The sequence below is a fragment of the Cebidichthys violaceus genome, unplaced genomic scaffold, assembly GCF_023349555.1.
Source record: "Cebidichthys violaceus isolate CVI_PGR_0920_01 unplaced genomic scaffold, fCebVio1.0.p SCAF_98, whole genome shotgun sequence".
Classification (NCBI taxonomy): Eukaryota; Metazoa; Chordata; class Actinopteri; order Perciformes; family Stichaeidae; genus Cebidichthys; species Cebidichthys violaceus.
Genome location: NW_027176984.1, coordinates 538,699 through 558,857, shown reverse-complemented (window position 1 = coordinate 558,857; position 20,159 = coordinate 538,699). Strand labels below are relative to the sequence as shown.

Below are 20,159 nucleotides of genomic sequence, written 5' to 3'. Positions count from 1 at the left end.
ACCAAGAAGATGGTTGAAACTGGTTGAAACTGGTCCAAACCTTCACTCTACCATGTGAGAAAGCTGTTTGTCACAGTGAATAAAAGACAGCGACTTAGAGTCAGAGCTCTGAGCAGCTACGAGACACATAACTGATCAAAATAAACTAAGAAATAAATAAAATAAAATACATATATATATATATATATATATGATTTAGTAAAATCAACAAATATAAATGTGGTTAAATGAGGCACAAAAGTGCAAAAACGGTGTGGATAGAGAAAAACAGGGAACAGGCAAAAGAAGAAAGTGAGAAAAGACGTGAAAATGAAGGAACAAGTAACTTGTACTTGTATATGTGAATTTTTTGGAGAGAACAGACAACACTGTAGTCTTACAGAGACCACGACCAGAGCCTCGTCCGAATCCACTTCCACCTCCACTGTACTAACAGAAAATAATGACCAAGTCTGTGTCACGGCACTTTCAACCAGAGTTGGAAATCATTTCAGGGAAAGAGCTGATTGGACCAAAATTGCTGAACGCATCCAAAATCCGGGAGAACCAATTGTCAACTAGTTCTCTAGACTGGAAATAGTGTTTGATGCACATAGTGGCATCCCAGTTTCAAATCCATATGCGGATGACGGTCCGTATGCTCAGCAGTTTAAAAACGCATTCCTAAATGGATTGCAGCCAGGAATTAGCCAGTTTATTAAGAAGCAACAAGTCGGCTGGCAAACATGTGCCCTAGAAACAAAAGCATATAATATATACACAGCAAAGGTGTTCCAGAGCAAACAACAAAAGAAAAGAGGAAAACTAAATGCAGAAGTATATTTTGTTGATGAAGTAAAAGGATGTGAAGTGACTTTCTTGTGTGATTCCGGAGCATGCAAATCTGTTATCCTAATATTCCAAGATAAAAAAACGAATGAAACAATCAACAACTATAATGGTAAGATCAGCAAACGGACAAGTACAGACAGAGTATTTGTCTTTACCATTTATGATCACAGATCCAAAAACAGGTTTAAAAACAAGATGGAGCCCATAACGCTAACTCTAAAAGCAGTTTGAGGCCCTTCCAGAGACAATATCCAATAAATCCAGAAGCGGCTGAGGGAATAAAACCAATATTTGAAGCATTATTAAAATCAGGGGTAGTTAGAGTGTCCAGACTCACCATGCAATACACCTCTATTCCCAGTTCAAAAAGCAGCAACCATCCACCGGCTGGAAGATGGCTCAAGATTTAGAAGCAGTAAATAAAGCAGTGGTACCTAGAGCCCCCCTAGTGCCAGACCCCCATACTTTACTCAATGAAATGAATCCTGAGTGTGAAGATTTCTCTGTGATAGATCTAGCAAACGTCTTTTTCTCTATACCAGTACATGAAGACTGTCAGTTCTGGTTTGCTTTTCACTTCGATGGGAAGAAATATACTTACGCTAGGATTCCTCAGGGGTATTGTGAAAGTCCATCTGTATTCTCTCAAGTAATGGCAGCTAATCTAGCTACATTTGAACCTCCACAAGGAAGTCAAATCTTACTTTAGGTAGATGACATTTTGGTATGTTCCAAAACTCAAGAGAAATGCAAAGAAGATGATCCTGCACTACTAAAATTCCTCTGTGAGCAGGGACGTAAAGTAAGCAAAAACCAACTGCAACTGTGGAAAGAAACAGTGAAATAGCTAGGCTATGATCTATCTAAAAATGGCCGATCACTAGATGAGAAAAGAAAAGAAGCCGTTTTGAAAGCACCAAAACCTCAAACAAAGAGACAATGATGTCATTTTTAGGAATGACTAATTTCTGCAGAAGCTGGGTTCCAAATTATGTTGAGATGGTAACTTGATTTATGATTAGCCTATGGCAGCACATGACAAACTAAGCTGAACTCCTGAAGCAGAGGAAGCTGTTGTACTGGTGAAGAAAATGCTAACTAGCTCATCTGTGTTAGGTTTACCAAACTACAAAGAACCATTCACACAGACAGTTGATTGCAGGGGAGGTTTTATGACATCTGTGTTAACCCAAGAACATGGAGGAAAACACAGACCTATAGCTTTCTATTCCTCTCAACCAGATTCTGTTGCTAGAGCAATGCTTGTCTGTCTACAAGCCGTCATCACAGCATCGATGGCATTATTTAATTAAACCTTTAACGCTAAAAGTACCACACACAGTTTCAATTCTACTTCTGCAAAATAAGATAACTTACATGTCACCTGCAAGACATCTCTCATGCATGGCAGTGTTGCTCTCACAACCTCATTTGACTATTGAAAGGTGTACAACACTGAAGCCATCCACAGTGTTACCAACAGCTGAGGAAGGGACGCCACATCACTGTGTAGCTGCAACTGAAAGTCGTGTTTTACCAAGAACAGACTTGACAGATGTTCCATTTAAAGATGCAGATGTGACTATGTTTGTTGATGGCTCATGTACAAAGAATTTAGATGGTACAAATGCAACAGGATATGCAGTAGTAACAAGTAATGAAGTTTTGAAAGCTGAACCTTCACTATCACACTTATCTGCACACGCAGCAGAACTCATTGCTCTGACAGAGGCATGTACATTAGGTCGAAATAAGGTTGTGAATATCTACACAGACAGTAACTATGCATATTCATGCATACATGTGTTTGCTCAACAGTTGAGAAACAGAGGCATGGTGACATCCACTAACAAACCTTTCACACACAGAGATTTGATCTTACACTTGCTAGATGCAGTACAGTTGCCTAGGAAAGCAGCAGTCTGTAAATGCACAGCACACACAACAGGAACTGACCCCATTTCAGCAGGGAACCGCAGAGCAGATGAGGAAGCTAAGAAAGCTGCACAGAAACCACATGACCAACTTCCTTCTGAAGTACAGCACTTAGATCATGACATCTTAAAAGACATGCAAGCCAATGCACCACAGCAAGAGCGTGCTTATTGGATCAAACAAAACTGCAAAATAAACAACAATGGGTTCTGGGAATGACCTGAGGCCAAACTAGTATTACCTACTTATTATGTATTTTCATTATTATGTGTTATACTCAAGTATAAACAGGAGAGAAATAGTGGAAAAACACAGAATGATATTTGCATAATGCTTGTACTTTTCCATGACTGTGCACCTGTTTGCATTTAGCCTTCAATTTCATATGACTTTGCTAATCACAGATGGTTTTTGAAGACAGATATCACATTCACTTCAAAGAGGTGCACACCTGGGCAGACACCCACACAGCCACACAATCACATATGAATCAACCAAGAAGATGGTTGAAACTGGTTGAAACTGGTCCAAACCTTCACTCTACTATGTGAGAAAGCTGTTTGTCACAGTGAATAAAAGACAGAGCTCTGAGCAGCTACGAGACACATCACTGTATGTGCTGTGACTCTGCTCCTTCTTGCAAGAATAAATCTCCTGATTATTGATTTCACACTTGGTGTCGAGTAGAATTTTTCTAACATGCGCTAAAATCGCTAGGAGCCTTCGGGGCTGTGACACTGGCCAGAGGAGTATAGATCCCTTTTTCTTTAGTGCTAATACGATCAGTGATCCAATACTCTGATCCACAATACGATCCGAGCCGTGAGTATTCTGTTACACCACTGTGTACCTCGCTAAGGAGCCCAGTTTGGGACAACAAGATGCCTCACTAAGAGAGTGCGCTCTTTAGTGTAAATAACTGCATGTAAATACTGCTAATAGAAAGTAAGTGACTGTATTAATAAGAGCAATATTGTAGACAGAATTGAGAACTCTCAGGAGTTGGATGATTTGAGACAACAGATGTAAGTTGGTCATACTGTGTGTGGTGTAATAATTACGACAGCATCATTAGTATTTCTAGCAGGTATACTGTGGAGATTAGCAGAGCGTCTTCAAGGAATTTAAAATTGTAATATTATGAACATTGTACATATAGTAAAGTAAAATAAACTGACACAGATGAATGAGGGAGACAGCAGTGAGGATGAGGTGTTTCAGCTGGAACACTGTGAGAATAAGAGGAGAACTAAGACAACACTTCTGGTTGGAGAGAACTTATAAAATAAGGAGAGGCTTGGAGCAGTGGCAGGACGAGCTGGAAATGAATCCAAAACTTTGGTAGATCACAAAATTCACAAATCTGAAACAAACAAGAAGAGTTTCCACAAGTACTGTGGCAGAGACTAATACGGATGGTGGACTGCTTTGACATTTTCACGAGTGCTGGAGCATTTGTGCAACGATCCTAGTGCAGTAGCAACACTCCCTCTAGATCCAGCACTAGGACTATCTGAAGGGTTCTCAAAGGGACAAAAAGAGTGAATCATGAAGCAGCACCCAGACCATAAAAAACAGATCAATTATACCAGGCCTCAGGTGCACCCCCAATATAGGCTTCAACTGACCCCTGTCGATACAGCAGCGATACAACGTCTGAGAAGCAAATACAAGAAACGGCATTCCAGCAGAAAACACCACCTCAGTATACAAGCTTAACTGAAACAATACAAACTACAACTGGCTGAGGTGACCAGCACCATGAATAGCTACGCCCGCCAACTGGAAATCAAAGGCAGCACCTTGCAGCCTATCGTCGACTGAGAGACATCGCACTTATGAAACCAGAATCCTCATACGGCCCCGGCACCTAAACAGAGACTCAGTATACAAGCCTCTGTCAGGATCTCACCTTTTAACTGTGACGAACCTGAGTTCACCAGTCGGGCTTCAGTGTGATAAAGTTACAGTTACTGTTCATTACTGCTGCAGTGAGCATTTTCCTTGTATTAGTGCCTTCTTCCTCTTCTTTCCTTTTTATTCAAACTAACACACACACGCGCGCACACACACACACACACACACACACACACACACACACACACACACACACACACACACACACACACACACACACACACATTATGGAGTATTTCATGACGTGACTAATGACGTGACTACTTTATATGAATACGTCCGCCACCTTGTTTCCCCTCTCTCTCTTTTGTCTCCCCCCTTTTCTTCCACACACACACACACACACACACACACACACACACACACACACACACACATTATGGAGTATTTCATGACATGACTACTTTATATCAATACGTCCGCCATCTTGTTTCCCCTCTCTCTCTTTTGTCTCCCCCCTCTTCTTCCACACACACACACACACACACACACACACACACACACACACACACACACACACACACACACACGTGATTGTTTGTGGTTTTTAGGTAGTCTGCTTGTAGTTGTATAGTAGATGTGTGTTGATTTATATTATTGGTTTCAATCAGTAATGTTCAGGAAGTAAACTCTTATATTTTAAGCAGCAGATTCTGTGATTATTTTGTGCATATGTGTTGTAGTAATAGCTGCTTGTTGTAGTCAGTGCTCGAATTCAAACCTTCACTGTTCACTCTGAATGTGGGTCAGTACTTTGACAAGGTGCCTGCATGCTGTCATTGGCTGGAGGACACACATGAACACAGCAAAATAAGAAGACCAGAGAAAACACAGGCAGAGGGCAGAGTCTCTGAAACAGACACCACCACACACTTCTAGTGGGTCATAAGAGATCATTGAGAGGGATTGATTTTGAATCTTACATTTACATTTTAGACAATTCTACCTTTTAATACAAAATATAATTTATATGCGGACAACACCGTTATGTTTAGTTCTGCCTCATCCTGCGCATTCTATTGAATTTAAACACTTTTTAAAGTTTAGAAATGGAAACTAAAATGTTGGCATTGACCAATGAATATTGCACAGTTATGAAATCACTATTGCACTATTATGATAATACTACGCCTCACACGGGGCACCATTATGTTGAAGTTTGAGCTGGTCTGGTTGTTAGGAAATGACAAATATAATACATATTATCAATAGAACTAATATAAAAAACATTAGATTTCAATAATAATGGGGCACCAAAATGATGTTGGTTCAATAGTTCGAAAAGGAATTCAAATGTCTGCTAAAAGTAATTATTTATTATCAAAATTATATAATGCAATTAACATTAAATACTAAACTATCAATTTGAAACTTTGATTCATTTTCAAATGAATAATTATAACCAAATATGACCATATCAACAGCTAATACATTGAAGTATTTTAGAGTTCCTGATTAATAGTAGTAGAAGTTAGTAGCTGTAACTGCTGATGTTAACTCATCTATCAGAAATGATGAGAAAACACTGACAGCATTAATCTGAGAGGAACATCTCAGCCTGTCCTGGTTGTCATGGAAACATTCCTATCATCTACAATCAGTCAGCAGCTTCTTGTGAAATTAGATAAAATCAGTTTCACACAAACGCATTTAAGAGAGGTGTGAATATGATCTGTATCACTAAAGACAAGTATCAGTAAAGCTCCACCTCGTCCTGTAGGCAGATATGAACTGAGGACAACACATGAGACTATCAGAGACACAGACGGACAGAGACACAGACGGGCAGAGATACAGACGGGCAGAGACACAGACGGGCAGAGAGACAGACGGGTAGAGAGATGGTCTACCTGGACGTCATGGATCACCTGTTGAGGCTGCTGCTGATGGTGTGGAGCTCAGGTAGGACTCTGATTTAGAGACGATGTGTTTTATTTAAATATTTCTGTTGTATCTTTACATCAGAGAACACACACACACACACACACGCACACACACACACACACACACACACACACACACACACACACACACACACACACACACAAACACGTACACATACACACACAAACACGTACACACACACACATGCTGAAACACTCACACTCACGCGCGCACACACACACACACACACACACACACACACACACCCAAACACACATATATACAAACACACCCACACACACACAAACACACACGCACACACACATGCTGAAACACACACACACACACACACACACACATATATATACATACACACATGCACGCACACACACACACACACAAACACATGCACACACATGCTGAAACACAGACGCGCGCACACACACACACAAACACACACACACACACACACATAAATACAAACACACACACACAAACACACACGCACACACATGCTGAAACACATACACACACACACATATACAAGAAACCAGTAAAGGTTGTTGCGATCAAATTAAAAAAAGTAAAATAATATATATATTATTCCTCAGGAAAAATAATTAATGGTAACACTTTATAATAACTACAAACTATGAAGCATTAGTTAACGCGATCTAATTCTTTCGGTCATGACCCAGTCCACATGGCCATAGGTGAGGGTAGGAACGAAGATTGCCCGGTAGATAGAGAGCTTTGCCTTGCGGTTTCGGTGCAGTAGAGCGACTGCAATACCGCCCCAGCTGCTCCGATTCTCCAGCCAATCTCACGTTCCATTGTTCCCTCACTCGCAAACAAGACCCCGAAGTAATCTATATATATATATATATATATATATAGATCTATATATATATAGATCTATATATATATATATATATAGATCTATATATATATATATATAGATCTATATATATATATATATATATAGATCTATATATATATATAGATCTATATATATATATATATATATATAGATCTATATATATATATATATATATATACATACACATATATATACATATATATATATATATATATATATATATATATATATATATATATATATATATATACATACACAGTTGTGGTCAAAAGTTTACATACACTTGTAAAGAACATAATGTCATGGCTCTCTTGAGTTTCCCCATTATTTCTACAACTCTGATTTTTCTCTGATAGAGTGATTGGAACAGATACTTTGTCACAAAAAACATTCATGAAGTTTGGTTCTTTCATGACTTTATTATGGGTTAACAGAAAAAGTGATCAAATCTGCTGGGTCAAAAATATACATACAGCAGTGCTAATATTTGGTTACATGTCCCTTGGCCATTTTCACTTCAATTAGGCGCTTTTGGTAGCCATCCACAAGCTTCTGGCAAGCTTCTCCTTGAATCTTTGACCACTCCTCTTGACAGAATTGGTGCAGTTCAGTTAAATTTGATGGCTTTCTGACATGGACTTGTTTCTTCAGCATTGTCCACATGTTCTCAATGGGATTTTAAGTCAGGACTTTGGGAAGGCCATTCTAAAACCCTAATTCTAGCCTGATTTAGCCATTCCATTACCACTTTTGATGTGTGTTTGGGGTCATTGTCCTGTTGGAACACCCAACTGCGCCCAAGACCCAACCTTCAGGCTGATGATTTTAGGTTATCTTGAAGAATTTGAAGGTAATCCTCCTTCATTATCCCATTTACTCTCTGTAAAGCACCAGTTCCATTGGCAGCAAAACAGCCCCACAGCATAATACTACCACCACCGTGCTTGACGGTAGGCATGGTGTTCTTGGGGTTAAAGGCCTCACCTTTTCTCCTCCAAACATATTGCTGGGCATTGTGGCCAAACAGCTCGATTTTTGTTTCGTCTGACCACAGAACTTTCCTCCAGAAGGTCTTATCTTTATCCACGTGATCAGCAGCAAACTTCAGTCGAGCCTTAAGGTGCCGCTTTTGGAGCAAGGGCTTCCTTCTTGCACGGCAGCCTCTCAGTCCATGGAGATGCAAAACACGCTTGTCTGTGGACACTGACACTTGTGTTCCAGCAGCTTCTAATTCTTGGCAGATCTGCTTTTTGGTGGTTCTCGGTTGACTCTTCACCCTCCTGACCAATTTTCTCTCAGCAGCAGGTGATAGCTTGCGTTTTCTTCCTGATCGTGGCAGTGACAAAACAGTGCCATGCACTTTATACTTACAAACAATTGTTTGCACTGTTGCTCTTGGGACCTGCAGCTGCTTTGAAATGGCTCCAAGTGACTTTCCTGACTTGTTCAAGTCAATGATTCGCTTTTTCAGATCCATGCTGAGCTCCTTTGACTTTCCCATTGTAGCGTTTGTGGGCGTTTGTATCCAATGAGCCCTATTTAAATGGCCTCAGAGAAGACACCAGCTGTAGTCACTCATAATCACTCACAAGAAGTTAAGAGGCCATGCTATGAAGCTCATTTCATTGACACAACTTTCTAAGTCACCAAAATTGCTAATTCATGTTGCTGTATGTATATTTTTGACCCAGCAGATTTTGTCACTTTTTCTGTTAACCCATAATAAAGTCATGAAAGAACCAAACTTCATGAATGTTTTTTGTGACAAAGAAGTATCTGTTCCAATCACTCTATCAGAGAAAAATCTGAGTTGTAGAAATAACTGGAAACTCAAGAGAGCCATGACATTATGTTCTTTACAAGTGTATGTAAACTTTTGACCACAACTGTATATATATATATATATATATATATATATATATATATATATATATATATATATATACATACAATAAAAAAATGATGGAAACAAAGTGGCACCTCTTATAATTGAATGGATTTTAAGTTCTACAAATTTGATTAAAAAATATTGAATAAATTCACAAAATTTAAACAATAATAAGTATGTCCAAATCAAAGCAAAACTGATTTATATTTACTAAGGATCTGAGCTAAAGTCATTTTGATTTACTCAATATCTGGGTGAACTTGATTTTTATTTATTAATCCTCTGAGGGAAATTGATTGATATTTACTGATTATTTGAGTGAAATTGATATAAGCTTACTAAATATCTGGATAAACGACCAGTCACACTGCCAATATTCTCAACTACACAGTTGATTTCTCTCCTAATGATTCTCAGAGGTGAAATGAATGATGTAATCAACAAAACTTATATAAAACTTACATTTCTGGTCTGTGTCTCTGCTGCGTTGGTGCTCAGCCCTCTGGTATCTTCGGACCGGGTTGCCTACCTTTGGACTACTGGAACAAAAATATAAGCTCACTCTCCTTCTGCCTTAGCTAGGCTAACGTTAGCATATAGCAGACACCTGTAACGCCTGGAAGGGTGGAGCCAATCGGAGGCAGAGTAGGGGGCAGGTCTTCCCACAAGGCATTGTGGGTAGATGCACCCAGCGAGTCATGATAGTCTTTCCCATCAAAAACGTGCCAAAGAAACAAGACAACAGTCATTTTGTTCATGTTGTTGTCAGTGGATTCATTTGAGACTTTGTGGTGAGGAACAGACAGATTACATACAGAGCACATAGAAGTAACACAACCACACTGAGAGACAAAGGTTTTGTGTAGAACCTGTGCTATGGGCGGGAAGCTAGTGGCCCGGCCCATCCACAGTGTCTGTGACCCACTTCTGCTTCCTGTCCCCTCCATTTACTGCCTGCTAATAATCAAAATAATATGTTGTTATAATAAGTAGTAGTTAGCAACATCGTGTTCCAGCCTTTGGTGGGGAAACACTGGAGACCCCTCACGGATGCAGCAAGCATAAATCGCTCTTAAGGTTGTAAGTGTTTGGATGTGTGCTGCTGTCTTTTTAACTTTGGACAATATTACCCTTTAATCTACTCCTCTGTGATTGGCTGAAAAAGAAGGCGACGTCTAATAAACATTCTTGTTTTTAAATGCATGTTCAAATGTCTAAATATAAATGTAACATCCAAATAAGTTTTGATGAAAATTGCAAATACATTTAAAAACAAATATTTGTATCGGTTTTTTTACATTTACTTAAAACAGCAAATATGTGTCTGATTCTCCAGGACTCCAGGCTGAAGGAAATCACCCATCAACAGGTAAATAGAGAAAGAAAAGAGAAATAAAGAACCATTGAAGCAGAATCAGCAGTCAAGTTTTAGTTTGATATTTTATTAATTAAATGTATTTCTTTACTGACGACTCTCTTGTTTCTGTTCAGAACATGTCAGGTTGGTGGGAGGAGACAGTCACTGTGCAGGAACACTGGAGGTGAAACGTCAAAGAGACTGGAGACCAGTAGATGACTTTGACTGGAGCCTGAAGGTAGCAGATGTTGTCTGTAGAGATCTGGACTGTGGCTCTGCTGTTTCTATCAGACGGAGAGAGGAGTCCTCAGAGAGATCTGTGTGGAGGATCAACTTTTACTGTGTTCAGTCTGGATCTGCTCTGAGAGATTGTTTAACATCAGACTACTCTTACTCCATCGTGGATCTCACCTGCTCAGGTAAGCCCATCAGTGACATCATCTATGACAGTAATGTATCCAGGTTGACACACACACCACCGGCTAGAATGGCAGCAGACTTGTCTGATGAGCTGCTGCCTCAGTAAATCAGGTGCTGAATGCACCAAGATATCTTTATATATGAAACCTCCATGTCTGCTGCTTCAGGAGTCCTCTGGGCCAACCACCAACCAGCCTGAAAGGATTCCTCCTTCAGCTTCACAGCTTTCTTATTCACTGGTTTCCACCAGCAGGTTATTTGGTTTCCACCATAACAGGCACCAATGACCTACTGGTGTAATGTTCAGAAATTTCTCAAACAGAGGGGAAGAAGGCCATACAGGAGAAGAAGGCCACTTAGGAGAAGAAGCAGCAGCCCCCCCCTTTTGCACTCTTTGTTCCATCAGCAAGCAGGGCAGGAGTCAGCAGGTCCAGGTCAAAATCAAAAGTATTTAATATTGTTAACAGAAGCCAAAACAATCACAAACCAAATTACACTATCGATAGTAAAATATTTCAAGAAATATGAGACCTCGTTCACACCACAGGACAGATTGATGTATCTGCCCCATGGTACGAAGGAAGTCTGATTCTCCCGGGGGACAAACAGCTCCTTTGTCCCCCCAAAGTTACATTCCTCAGCCTATCGATCAGCTCCACGATTGGCTGCAGTCCAATGAGCTCCTCCTTGGATCCTGATCCATTGTCCTGGGCAGACACCTCAGTGAACTACCCTCTTCCCCCGCAGACTTACACCTTCTGACATTCCTCAAACCCCCCTCACAGACACTCAATATACATTCAATGACCACACTCCTTGGTTTAACACTTCCTAAGTAAACACACTGTGACACATTACATTACATTACAGTTATTTATTATTATTTATCCAAAGAGACTTACAATAAGTGCATTCAACATTGGTAATCAAAAGAACTACTAGTCACCAGAAGTCATAAGTACATTTCCTTTTCCAAACAAGCATCTAAGAGCATGAAGCAGAGCATAACTCAGAGCCAAAGTACAGCGCAGAAACAAGAAAAACAGTTAGTGCTATAAGTAATACGAATACAATAAGTGCAACAAGCTAGTATGAATACAATAAGTGCTGAGTGGCAGGCTCAGGGTAGCACTTCCTGAAGCGGTGGGTTTTCAGCCTGCGCCGAAAGATGGGCAGCGACTCTGCTGTCCTGACGTCAGTGAGAAGTTCATTCCACCACTGTTGGACCAGGACAGAAAACAGCCGTGACCGGGTTGATCGGCCGCCAGGACCTCTGAGCGACGGGGCAACCAATCGGCCCGAGGCAGCAGAGCAAAGTGGTCCGGCGGGGGTGTAGGGCTTGACCATGGCCTGGAAATAGGAAGGAGCTGTTCCTTTCACTGCCCTGTAGGCTAGCACCAGAGTCGTAAACTGGATGCGAGCTCTTACAGGTATAATATCCAGCACTAGGAATGCTTTAAAACTTAAAATTCCTCACACTGTACACAAGTTTGAGCAGCTCAGCTCAGCTGGGGGCTCGTCAGTATCTCCACACCGTCCTTCACCCTGGACACTCCTTAAGGAGAGAGTCCAGCCCCCATCGCTTTTACATTTTAGGGATCATTTTATGAACACATTTACATTCTGGGTCACAGCTCTTCTCAGGAAAATAAGTCAGAATGTTATTTAGTGTCTAGTGTCTAGTGTCTCTTCTCTCTCTCTCTCTCTCTCTCTCTCTCTCTCTCTCTTTCATCTTCTATCATCTCTTCAGACTCTGTCAGGCTGGTGAATGGGACTAGTCTCTGCTCAGGCAGACTGGAGGTGAAGTCTAACCAGTCTAACCAGTGGTGGTCCTCAGTGTGTGAAGATGACTTTGACCAGCAGGATGCAGAGGTGGTCTGTAGGGAGCTTGGCTGTGGGGCTCCTTCAGTCCTCCAGGGAGCGCTCTATGAAGAAGTGGAGGCTCCAATGTGGACCAAAGAGTTCCAGTGTGGAGGCCATGAGTCTGCTCTTCTGGACTGTAGAAGCTCAGGCTCAAATAGAAACACCTGCTCACCTGGCAAAGCTGTTGGACTCACCTGCTCAGGTAAAAGAGGAGCTGCAGCTTTGATCTGGTTCATTTCTGTTCGACTGAAACTCACTTTGTTCTTTTACTGACGACGCTCTTGTTTCTGTTCAGAACCTGTCAGGTTGGTGGGAGGAGACAGTCGCTGTGCAGGAACACTGGAGGGGAAACTGGGAGACTGGAGAACAGTATATGACTATGTCTGGGGCCTGAATGAAGCAGATGTTGCCTGTAGTGATCTGGACTGTGGCTCTGCTGTTTCTTTCCGACGGAGAAAGGAGTCCTCAGTGAGATCTGTATGGAGGATCGACTCTCGTTGTCTTCACTCTGGATCTGCTCTTAGAGAGTGTTTAACATCAGATTCCTCTTTCGTCATCGTGGATCTCAACTGCTCAGGTAAGCCCATCAGTGACATCATCTATGTGCCAATCTACTTTCTATGTTTTGGTCCAGTCCCTCCCTGACTACATCCTGGGAATCTGTGTATAAAACACTCTCTGAGGTGGCTCTATCCCTTCATGAGCCTTCATCTGTCTATTCCTTATTCGGTGTACCATTAGATTCTCCATTGTCTGCTTCCAAATGTGACTTTTTTGCATGTTTAATTCTACTGGCTCAGCACCTGGTGTTGCTGAAGTGGAGACATGTTTCTTCATCAAGTTCAAGGCACATCTTCTGAGGTGTGGATACTTGTGTTCCATCAGTAAGTCCCATAACCCTTCATTCATGCCAGGTGTTTCCCTTGATTTGATCTCAATGTAAATGTGCAGTGAGAGAATCTCTTTGTCAGCAGCAAAGCTGTCCAGGTGGAACACTGATACTATTTAGCTCTCAGTAAAGCTCTTCTGATGTTCTCATGTTGCTCCTCATAGATGTCAAGCTGCACAATGTCTTGGCCCTGATGTTTCACTTCTGTCTGCATGTGAGGAAAGTTCACAGCGTTAAAGCCTACTTGACAGCAGTTGTGTCTTTTAAACGTGTTTCCTTCACTGATCCTGTTGATGAGTTCATCATAATCCTGCAGCTCTAAATAAGCTTCGTTGAACAGTAAAGGGAGATCTGTCACAAACACTGAATCTAAAAGCCACTGGTAGTCCTCTAGTTGTGCATCTTCTGCATGTAATGAAAGATTCAGAAAGTCTCACTGAATGTCAACAACAATGTTCCTCTGCAACTTACATCAATGTGCAGCAGTACGTCTCTGTGTTCAAAGCCCTTCTCCTCCAAGTGAGTCCAGAATACCATTCTCTGTAGAGTCCTGGTCCCAACACAACTCACAATCTTCAAGGCAACATCCTTCCCTTCTTTCATGTTGAACATCTTCCACCACAACGCTTGCTGCTGAATTCTACATGATAATAAAGGAAGTAGAGGAAAACGCTTTGTTAGCACAACATGATGAACCCAGTAGCACTAATCCGTCTCTTAGCTTCTGTGCTCCGTTTGGTAATGCAGCTCCAAAGTGCCCTACTTTGGTAAGACCACGCTCACATTACAGACAAGACAGACGCTGTTTGAATCTCAGTAAACATGAAAAGAATTCTCCTCCCAGTCTGACTAAATGTTAACTTTATGATCATTTGATCTTTGTGTTTTGAGCTAAGTTAGCAAGCTGGTTATTGCTTATTATTATTATAAATATTATTGACTTATTGTATTATTGAATTGTGTCTCTGAATGAGTTTCATGACATCTTGTTATTTAGTGTCTGGTGTCTTTTCTCTCTCTCTTTCATCTTCTATCATCTCTCCAGACTCTGTCAGGCTGGTGAATGGGACTAGTCTGTGCTCAGGCAGACTGGAGGTGAAGTCTAACCAGTCTAACCAGTGGTGGTCCTCAGTGTGTGAAGATGACTTTGACCAGCAGGATGCAGAGGTGGTCTGTAGGGAGCTTGGCTGTGGGGCTCCTTCAGTCCTCCAGGGGGCGCTCTATGGAGAAGTGGAGGCTCCAATGTGGACCAAAGAGTTCCAGTGTGGAGGCCATGAGTCTGCTCTCCTGGACTGTAGAAGCTCAGGCTCAGATAGAAACACCTGCTCACCTGGCAAAGCTGTTGGACTCACCTGCTCAGGTAGAAGAGGAGCTGCAGCTTTGATCTGGTTCATTTCTGTTCTACTGAAACTCACTTTGTTCTTTTACTGACGACTCTCTTGTTTCTGTTCAGAACCTGTCAGGTTGGTGGGAGGAGACAGTCGCTGTGCAGGAACACTGGAGGTGAAACTGGGAGACTGGAGACCAGTAGATGTTCATTACTGGACCCTGAAGGAAGCAGCTGTTTTCTGTAGAGATCTGGACTGTGGCTCTGCTGTGTCTATCAGACGGAGTGAGGAGTCCTCAGAGAGATCTGTGTGGAAGATATTCTCTAACTGTGTTCAGGCTGGAATTGCTCTGAGAGAGTGTTTAATATCAGGTTCCTCTTCCTTCATCGTGGATCTCATCTGCTCAGGTAAGCCCATCAGTGACATCATCTATGTAGCACCCCAACACTCTATAGAGAGTAGACCTAAGTTACCCTTTAAACTGGAATGATGGGGTGTTTGGTATCCTAAGGTAGCTACCACCAAGGTTTACCTGATTTGGGTGAAATTTAGATTATTTATATTTCCCTCTTAATAAACTTAAACTGTCAAACTTAACAATAGAGCTAAACACTGAGACCACACTATATTTTAAATAACTGACCACAGACAACTTTTTGGGATGAAAAGGAAATAAAGGTTTACTGACTGCTTTTTACAATGTTCAAATCATATTTACCCTTTTGGGGGACAAGAAACAAAACAGCAATAACACAAATTAGAAACCTTTTAACATAAGAAATAGTACTTTCTGAAATATTATGAAACCAAAAGTTAATAAGTAAACAAATTGTTTGGACAAATATACAAAACTGAATTATCTTACATCAACACAACTTAAATTTCTTCAGCTGTCATTGTGAAAACCCCTATTCCCTTTATTCACTTCTTTACTACAGCAGAACTCAGTGTATAACAGAATAGTTCAACTTTAAACACACATGGGCCCACACACACTCACTCACACAACAATAAGAAAGTTGCAGGCCTGTGGAGCTCGGGTGCGGTGATGCCTCCTGAATCCTTATCCTCAGCAGAGCAAAGACACAGAAAGTCTAAAGTCACAGTTCAGCGTCAGTCTTGGAGAAAACAGTTTGTGGTCCAAAAAATTAAACACGTTGACAGCGGAGGTGAAGACCACGGCGGTGAAGTCCTCCTCAGGGACACACCAACAGTCCTTTCTGGTCAGCAATGGCGTCCTCTGGTCCAGTGACTCAGCAACTTTTACTCTTCACAGACACCCTTTCACAAAACTCTCGGCTAAATCAACTGAGATTAAGCAGTAAATGAGCAGTGCTGTCCACAGCTAACAGTTTCCTTATCTAACCTAAACATTCACCAAGCTACCTCCCCTCACATGTCTCTGCATTCCTCCTGTTCTCTCTCTCTCTCTCTCTCTCTCTCTCTCTGTCTCTCTCTGTCTCTCCTTTACCTACAACCAATTACCGCAGGTGAGGCTGAATGATATCTAGAGTAACCAATCAAACAACAAAGCTCAAACTGAAGGCACTATCAGTGTTTTTTTATTTTTTAACTCTCACTTAGTTTAACCCATTGTTTGCTGTCAATATTGTTTAGAGCTGTTTATTTCAACTACTTATTCAAGTATTCACATCCTACTTTAATTAGGACTAAATTATCTTAATCCCTCAGTTAACCACTTTTTCTTTTTTAAACTAAATTACTTTCAGGTTGATTTCCTTACTGAGTTATTTCATCCAACTTTATTAGGAACTAACTTGTTTTAATACCTAACTTTTACACCAGGGCTTCATCTATGTGACAATCTAATTCCTATGTTTTGGTCCAGTCCCTCCCTGACTACATCCTGGGAATCTGTGTATAAAATACTCTCTGAGGTGCTCTATCCCTTCATGAGCCTTCACCTGTCTCTTCCTTATTCGGTGTACCGTTAGATTCTCCATTGTCTGCTTTCAAACGTGACTTTTCTGCATGTTTAACTCTACTGGCTCAGCACCTGGTGTTGCTGAAGTGGAGACATGTTTCTTCATCAAGTTCAAGGCACATCTTCTGAGGTGTGGATACTTGTGTTCCATCAGTAAGTCCCATAACTCTTCATTCATGCCAGGTGTTTCCCTTGATTTGATCTCAATGTAAATGTGCAGTGAGAGAATCTCTTTGTCAGCAGCAAAGCTGTCCAGGTGGAACACTGATACTATTTAGCTCTCAGTAAAGCTCTTCTGATGTTCTGATGTTGCTCCTCATAGATGTCAAGCTGCACAATGTTTTTGCCCTGATGTTTCACTTCTGTCTGCATGTGAGGAAAGTTCACAGCGTTAAAGCCTACTTGACAGCAGTTGTGTCTTTTAAACGTGTTTCCTTCACTGATCCTGTTGATGACATGTTCATCATAATCCTGCAGCTCTAAATCAACTTCGTTGAACAGTAAAGGGAGATCTGTCACAAACACTGAAGTGTCTTTTCTCTCATCATCTCTCCAGACTCTGTCAGGCTGGTGAATGGGACTAGTCTGTGCTCAGGCAGACTGGAGGTGAAGTCTAACCAGTCTAACCAGTTGTGGTCCTCAGTGTGTGAAGATGACTTTGATCAGCAGGATGCAGAGGTGATCTGTAGGGAGCTTGGCTGTGGGGCTCCTTCAGTCCTCCAGGGGGCGCTCTATGGAGAAGTGGAGGCTCCAATGTGGACCAAAGAGTTCCAGTGTGGAGGCCATGAGTCTGCTCTCCTGGACTGTAGAAGCTCAGGCTCAGATAGAAACACCTGCTCACCTGGCAAAGCTGTTGGACTCACCTGCTCAGGTAGAAGAGGAGCTGCAGCTTTGTTCTGGTTCATTTCTGTTCGACTGAAACTCACTTTGTTCTTTTACTGACGACTCTCTTGTTTCTGTTCAGAACCTGTCAGGTTGGTGGGAGGAGACAACCGCTGTGCAGGAACACTGAAGGTGAAACATCAAGGAGACTGGAGACCAGTAGATGACTCTTACTTGACCCTGAAGAAAGCAGCTGTTGTCTGTAGAGATCTGGACTGTGGCTCTGCTGTTTCTACTAGACAGAGAGAGGAGTCCTCATGGAGATCTGTGTGGATGATCAACTCTCACTGTAATCAGTCTGGATCTCCTCTGAGAGATTGTTTAACATCAGGTTACTCTTCCTCCATCGTGGATCTCATATGCTCAGGTAAGCCCATCAGTGACATCATCTATGACATCATCTCTGACAGCAATTTTTCCAGTATGTTCCTTCCTCTGTCACAGTGACAGTCAGTGGGTTTCCATTGGACTGAACTGTACATTTAACCAGGACAACGACATACTGAAATGTAGAGAGGTGGGCTTGTTTCTGAAAGCTTCAAAGCCTCCATAGACTGCTGAGCTCCACCTGGCAGGACACACCTGTCTGTCTGTCTGTCTGTCTGACCTGTGACATCACGTCCTCATTCAGGGTCCATCTTGTTCAACAGAGGGTAAATGTGAACTTTTATCATCTCTCTGTGTTTACAGACCTGCTGCTTCAGCCAATCATCACTGTGTCCTCCTCAATGTACGGGGTCTCTGAGGCCCAGCAGCAGGGGGCTCAGGCGCTCAGGCGCTCCACCTTTACCATCCTCTGCTCCATCCAGCCACAGTACCCAGGAGGCTCCTTCCAGCTCACATTCACCTCCTCCAACTCAGCACACAACTACACCCAGCCAGCTGTCAATCACTCTGCCCACTTCCTGTTTCCTGCTGCAGGGCCCGCCCACCAAGGAAGCTACAGCTGTGTTTATCACCTCTATATTTTTAATCATACCTTCTCCTCTGAGAGCCGTCTGCTCTCTCTCACTGTCTTAGGTAAGCTGACTGTTTACGTGCAGGTTTGAAGATGATTGGTCCAAACTGACTGAAGATGATCAGCTGACCACAGAGTCCATTCATGTTGTTGTTTCTGGAATGACAATGTGACTCCTGTCATTGTGTTACACATGTCATATAGTAACCAAACCTAAACACAGTCTATAAATGGCAACAGCTAACAATATACTGTAGGACAGAGCAGGTTTGGTTACCAGGATAACTGAGGATTCTCTGAGAACTGAAGCATCTTCTGACGTGACGGCATGATGTTCATTTAGTAAATTATGGTCCATTTAGAGTCAAATAGACCATAAAGCAGGGTATGCTTTAGAGCGGGGCTACACAGTGATTGACAGGTCTCTACCAGAGACGTATACGCCGTTTCTACGTCACTCCTCCCCAGTCCAAATATGGTCACTTCCTGTTTACTGGTTATAAAAACCAAGATGGCAATGGCCACAGTCCACAAACCAATGAGTGACGTCACAACGACAACGTCCACTTCTTCTATAACGCCTGTGGTTCAAACAGTGAACATGAAGTAAACATGGAGAGTAATACGTGTCAGTGATTGTAGGTTTCAGGGTCAATGGGAGCTGTTGGACTCATGATGTCGTGTGATGTGATGACTGTCCATGTGTTTGTTCAGATCCAACACCTCTGATCATCAAAGCGGTCGTCCTGCCGCTGACTCTGCTGGTGGTGAACGTTGCCCTTTACTCCTACTGTAAGGTACTGACACACGTCTGTTGTTTAGACCAGCGACTGAAATGAAGCTCTCGCTCTGTGTTTAGTGAACTGAAGACAGGACTGTGCTGTCATGTCTCTCCAGGCAAACAGGGGGCGGATGCCATGCAGACAGAAGAACACTGAGCTGGATCATTAGAACCTGGGTGTTCCTGCAGCTGAAGAAGAAGGAGCTCAGGGAGCAGAGTAGCTCCTCTAAGGAGCTCAGGGAGCAGAGTAGCTCCTCCAAGGAGCTCATCTCACATCCAGATGATTTCTAACACACAACCACCATCAGCTCCCTTTGATACGCATGTTCCCTTGAAACAAGAAGGCTGAATATGATATCACATTATTATAGACTGTCTTTCTTACTCTCAACAATGTGTTG

General features: G+C 42.0%; 1 protein-coding gene across 1 annotated transcript; it reads left to right on the top strand.

The window, feature by feature from the left end:
• Nucleotides 1–10,653: 10,653 nt before the first annotated feature.
• LOC137868126 (scavenger receptor cysteine-rich type 1 protein M130-like) lies at nucleotides 10,654–19,928 on the top strand. The gene is made up of 7 exons (XM_068704670.1): nucleotides 10,654–10,704; nucleotides 10,838–10,930; nucleotides 11,531–11,540; nucleotides 14,910–15,224; nucleotides 15,318–15,599; nucleotides 19,639–19,654; nucleotides 19,847–19,928. Exons 1-7 carry the CDS (start codon nucleotides 10,654–10,656, stop codon nucleotides 19,926–19,928), a joined length of 849 nt encoding a protein of 282 aa, XP_068560771.1.
• The last annotated feature ends 231 nt before the right edge of the window (nucleotides 19,929–20,159 follow it).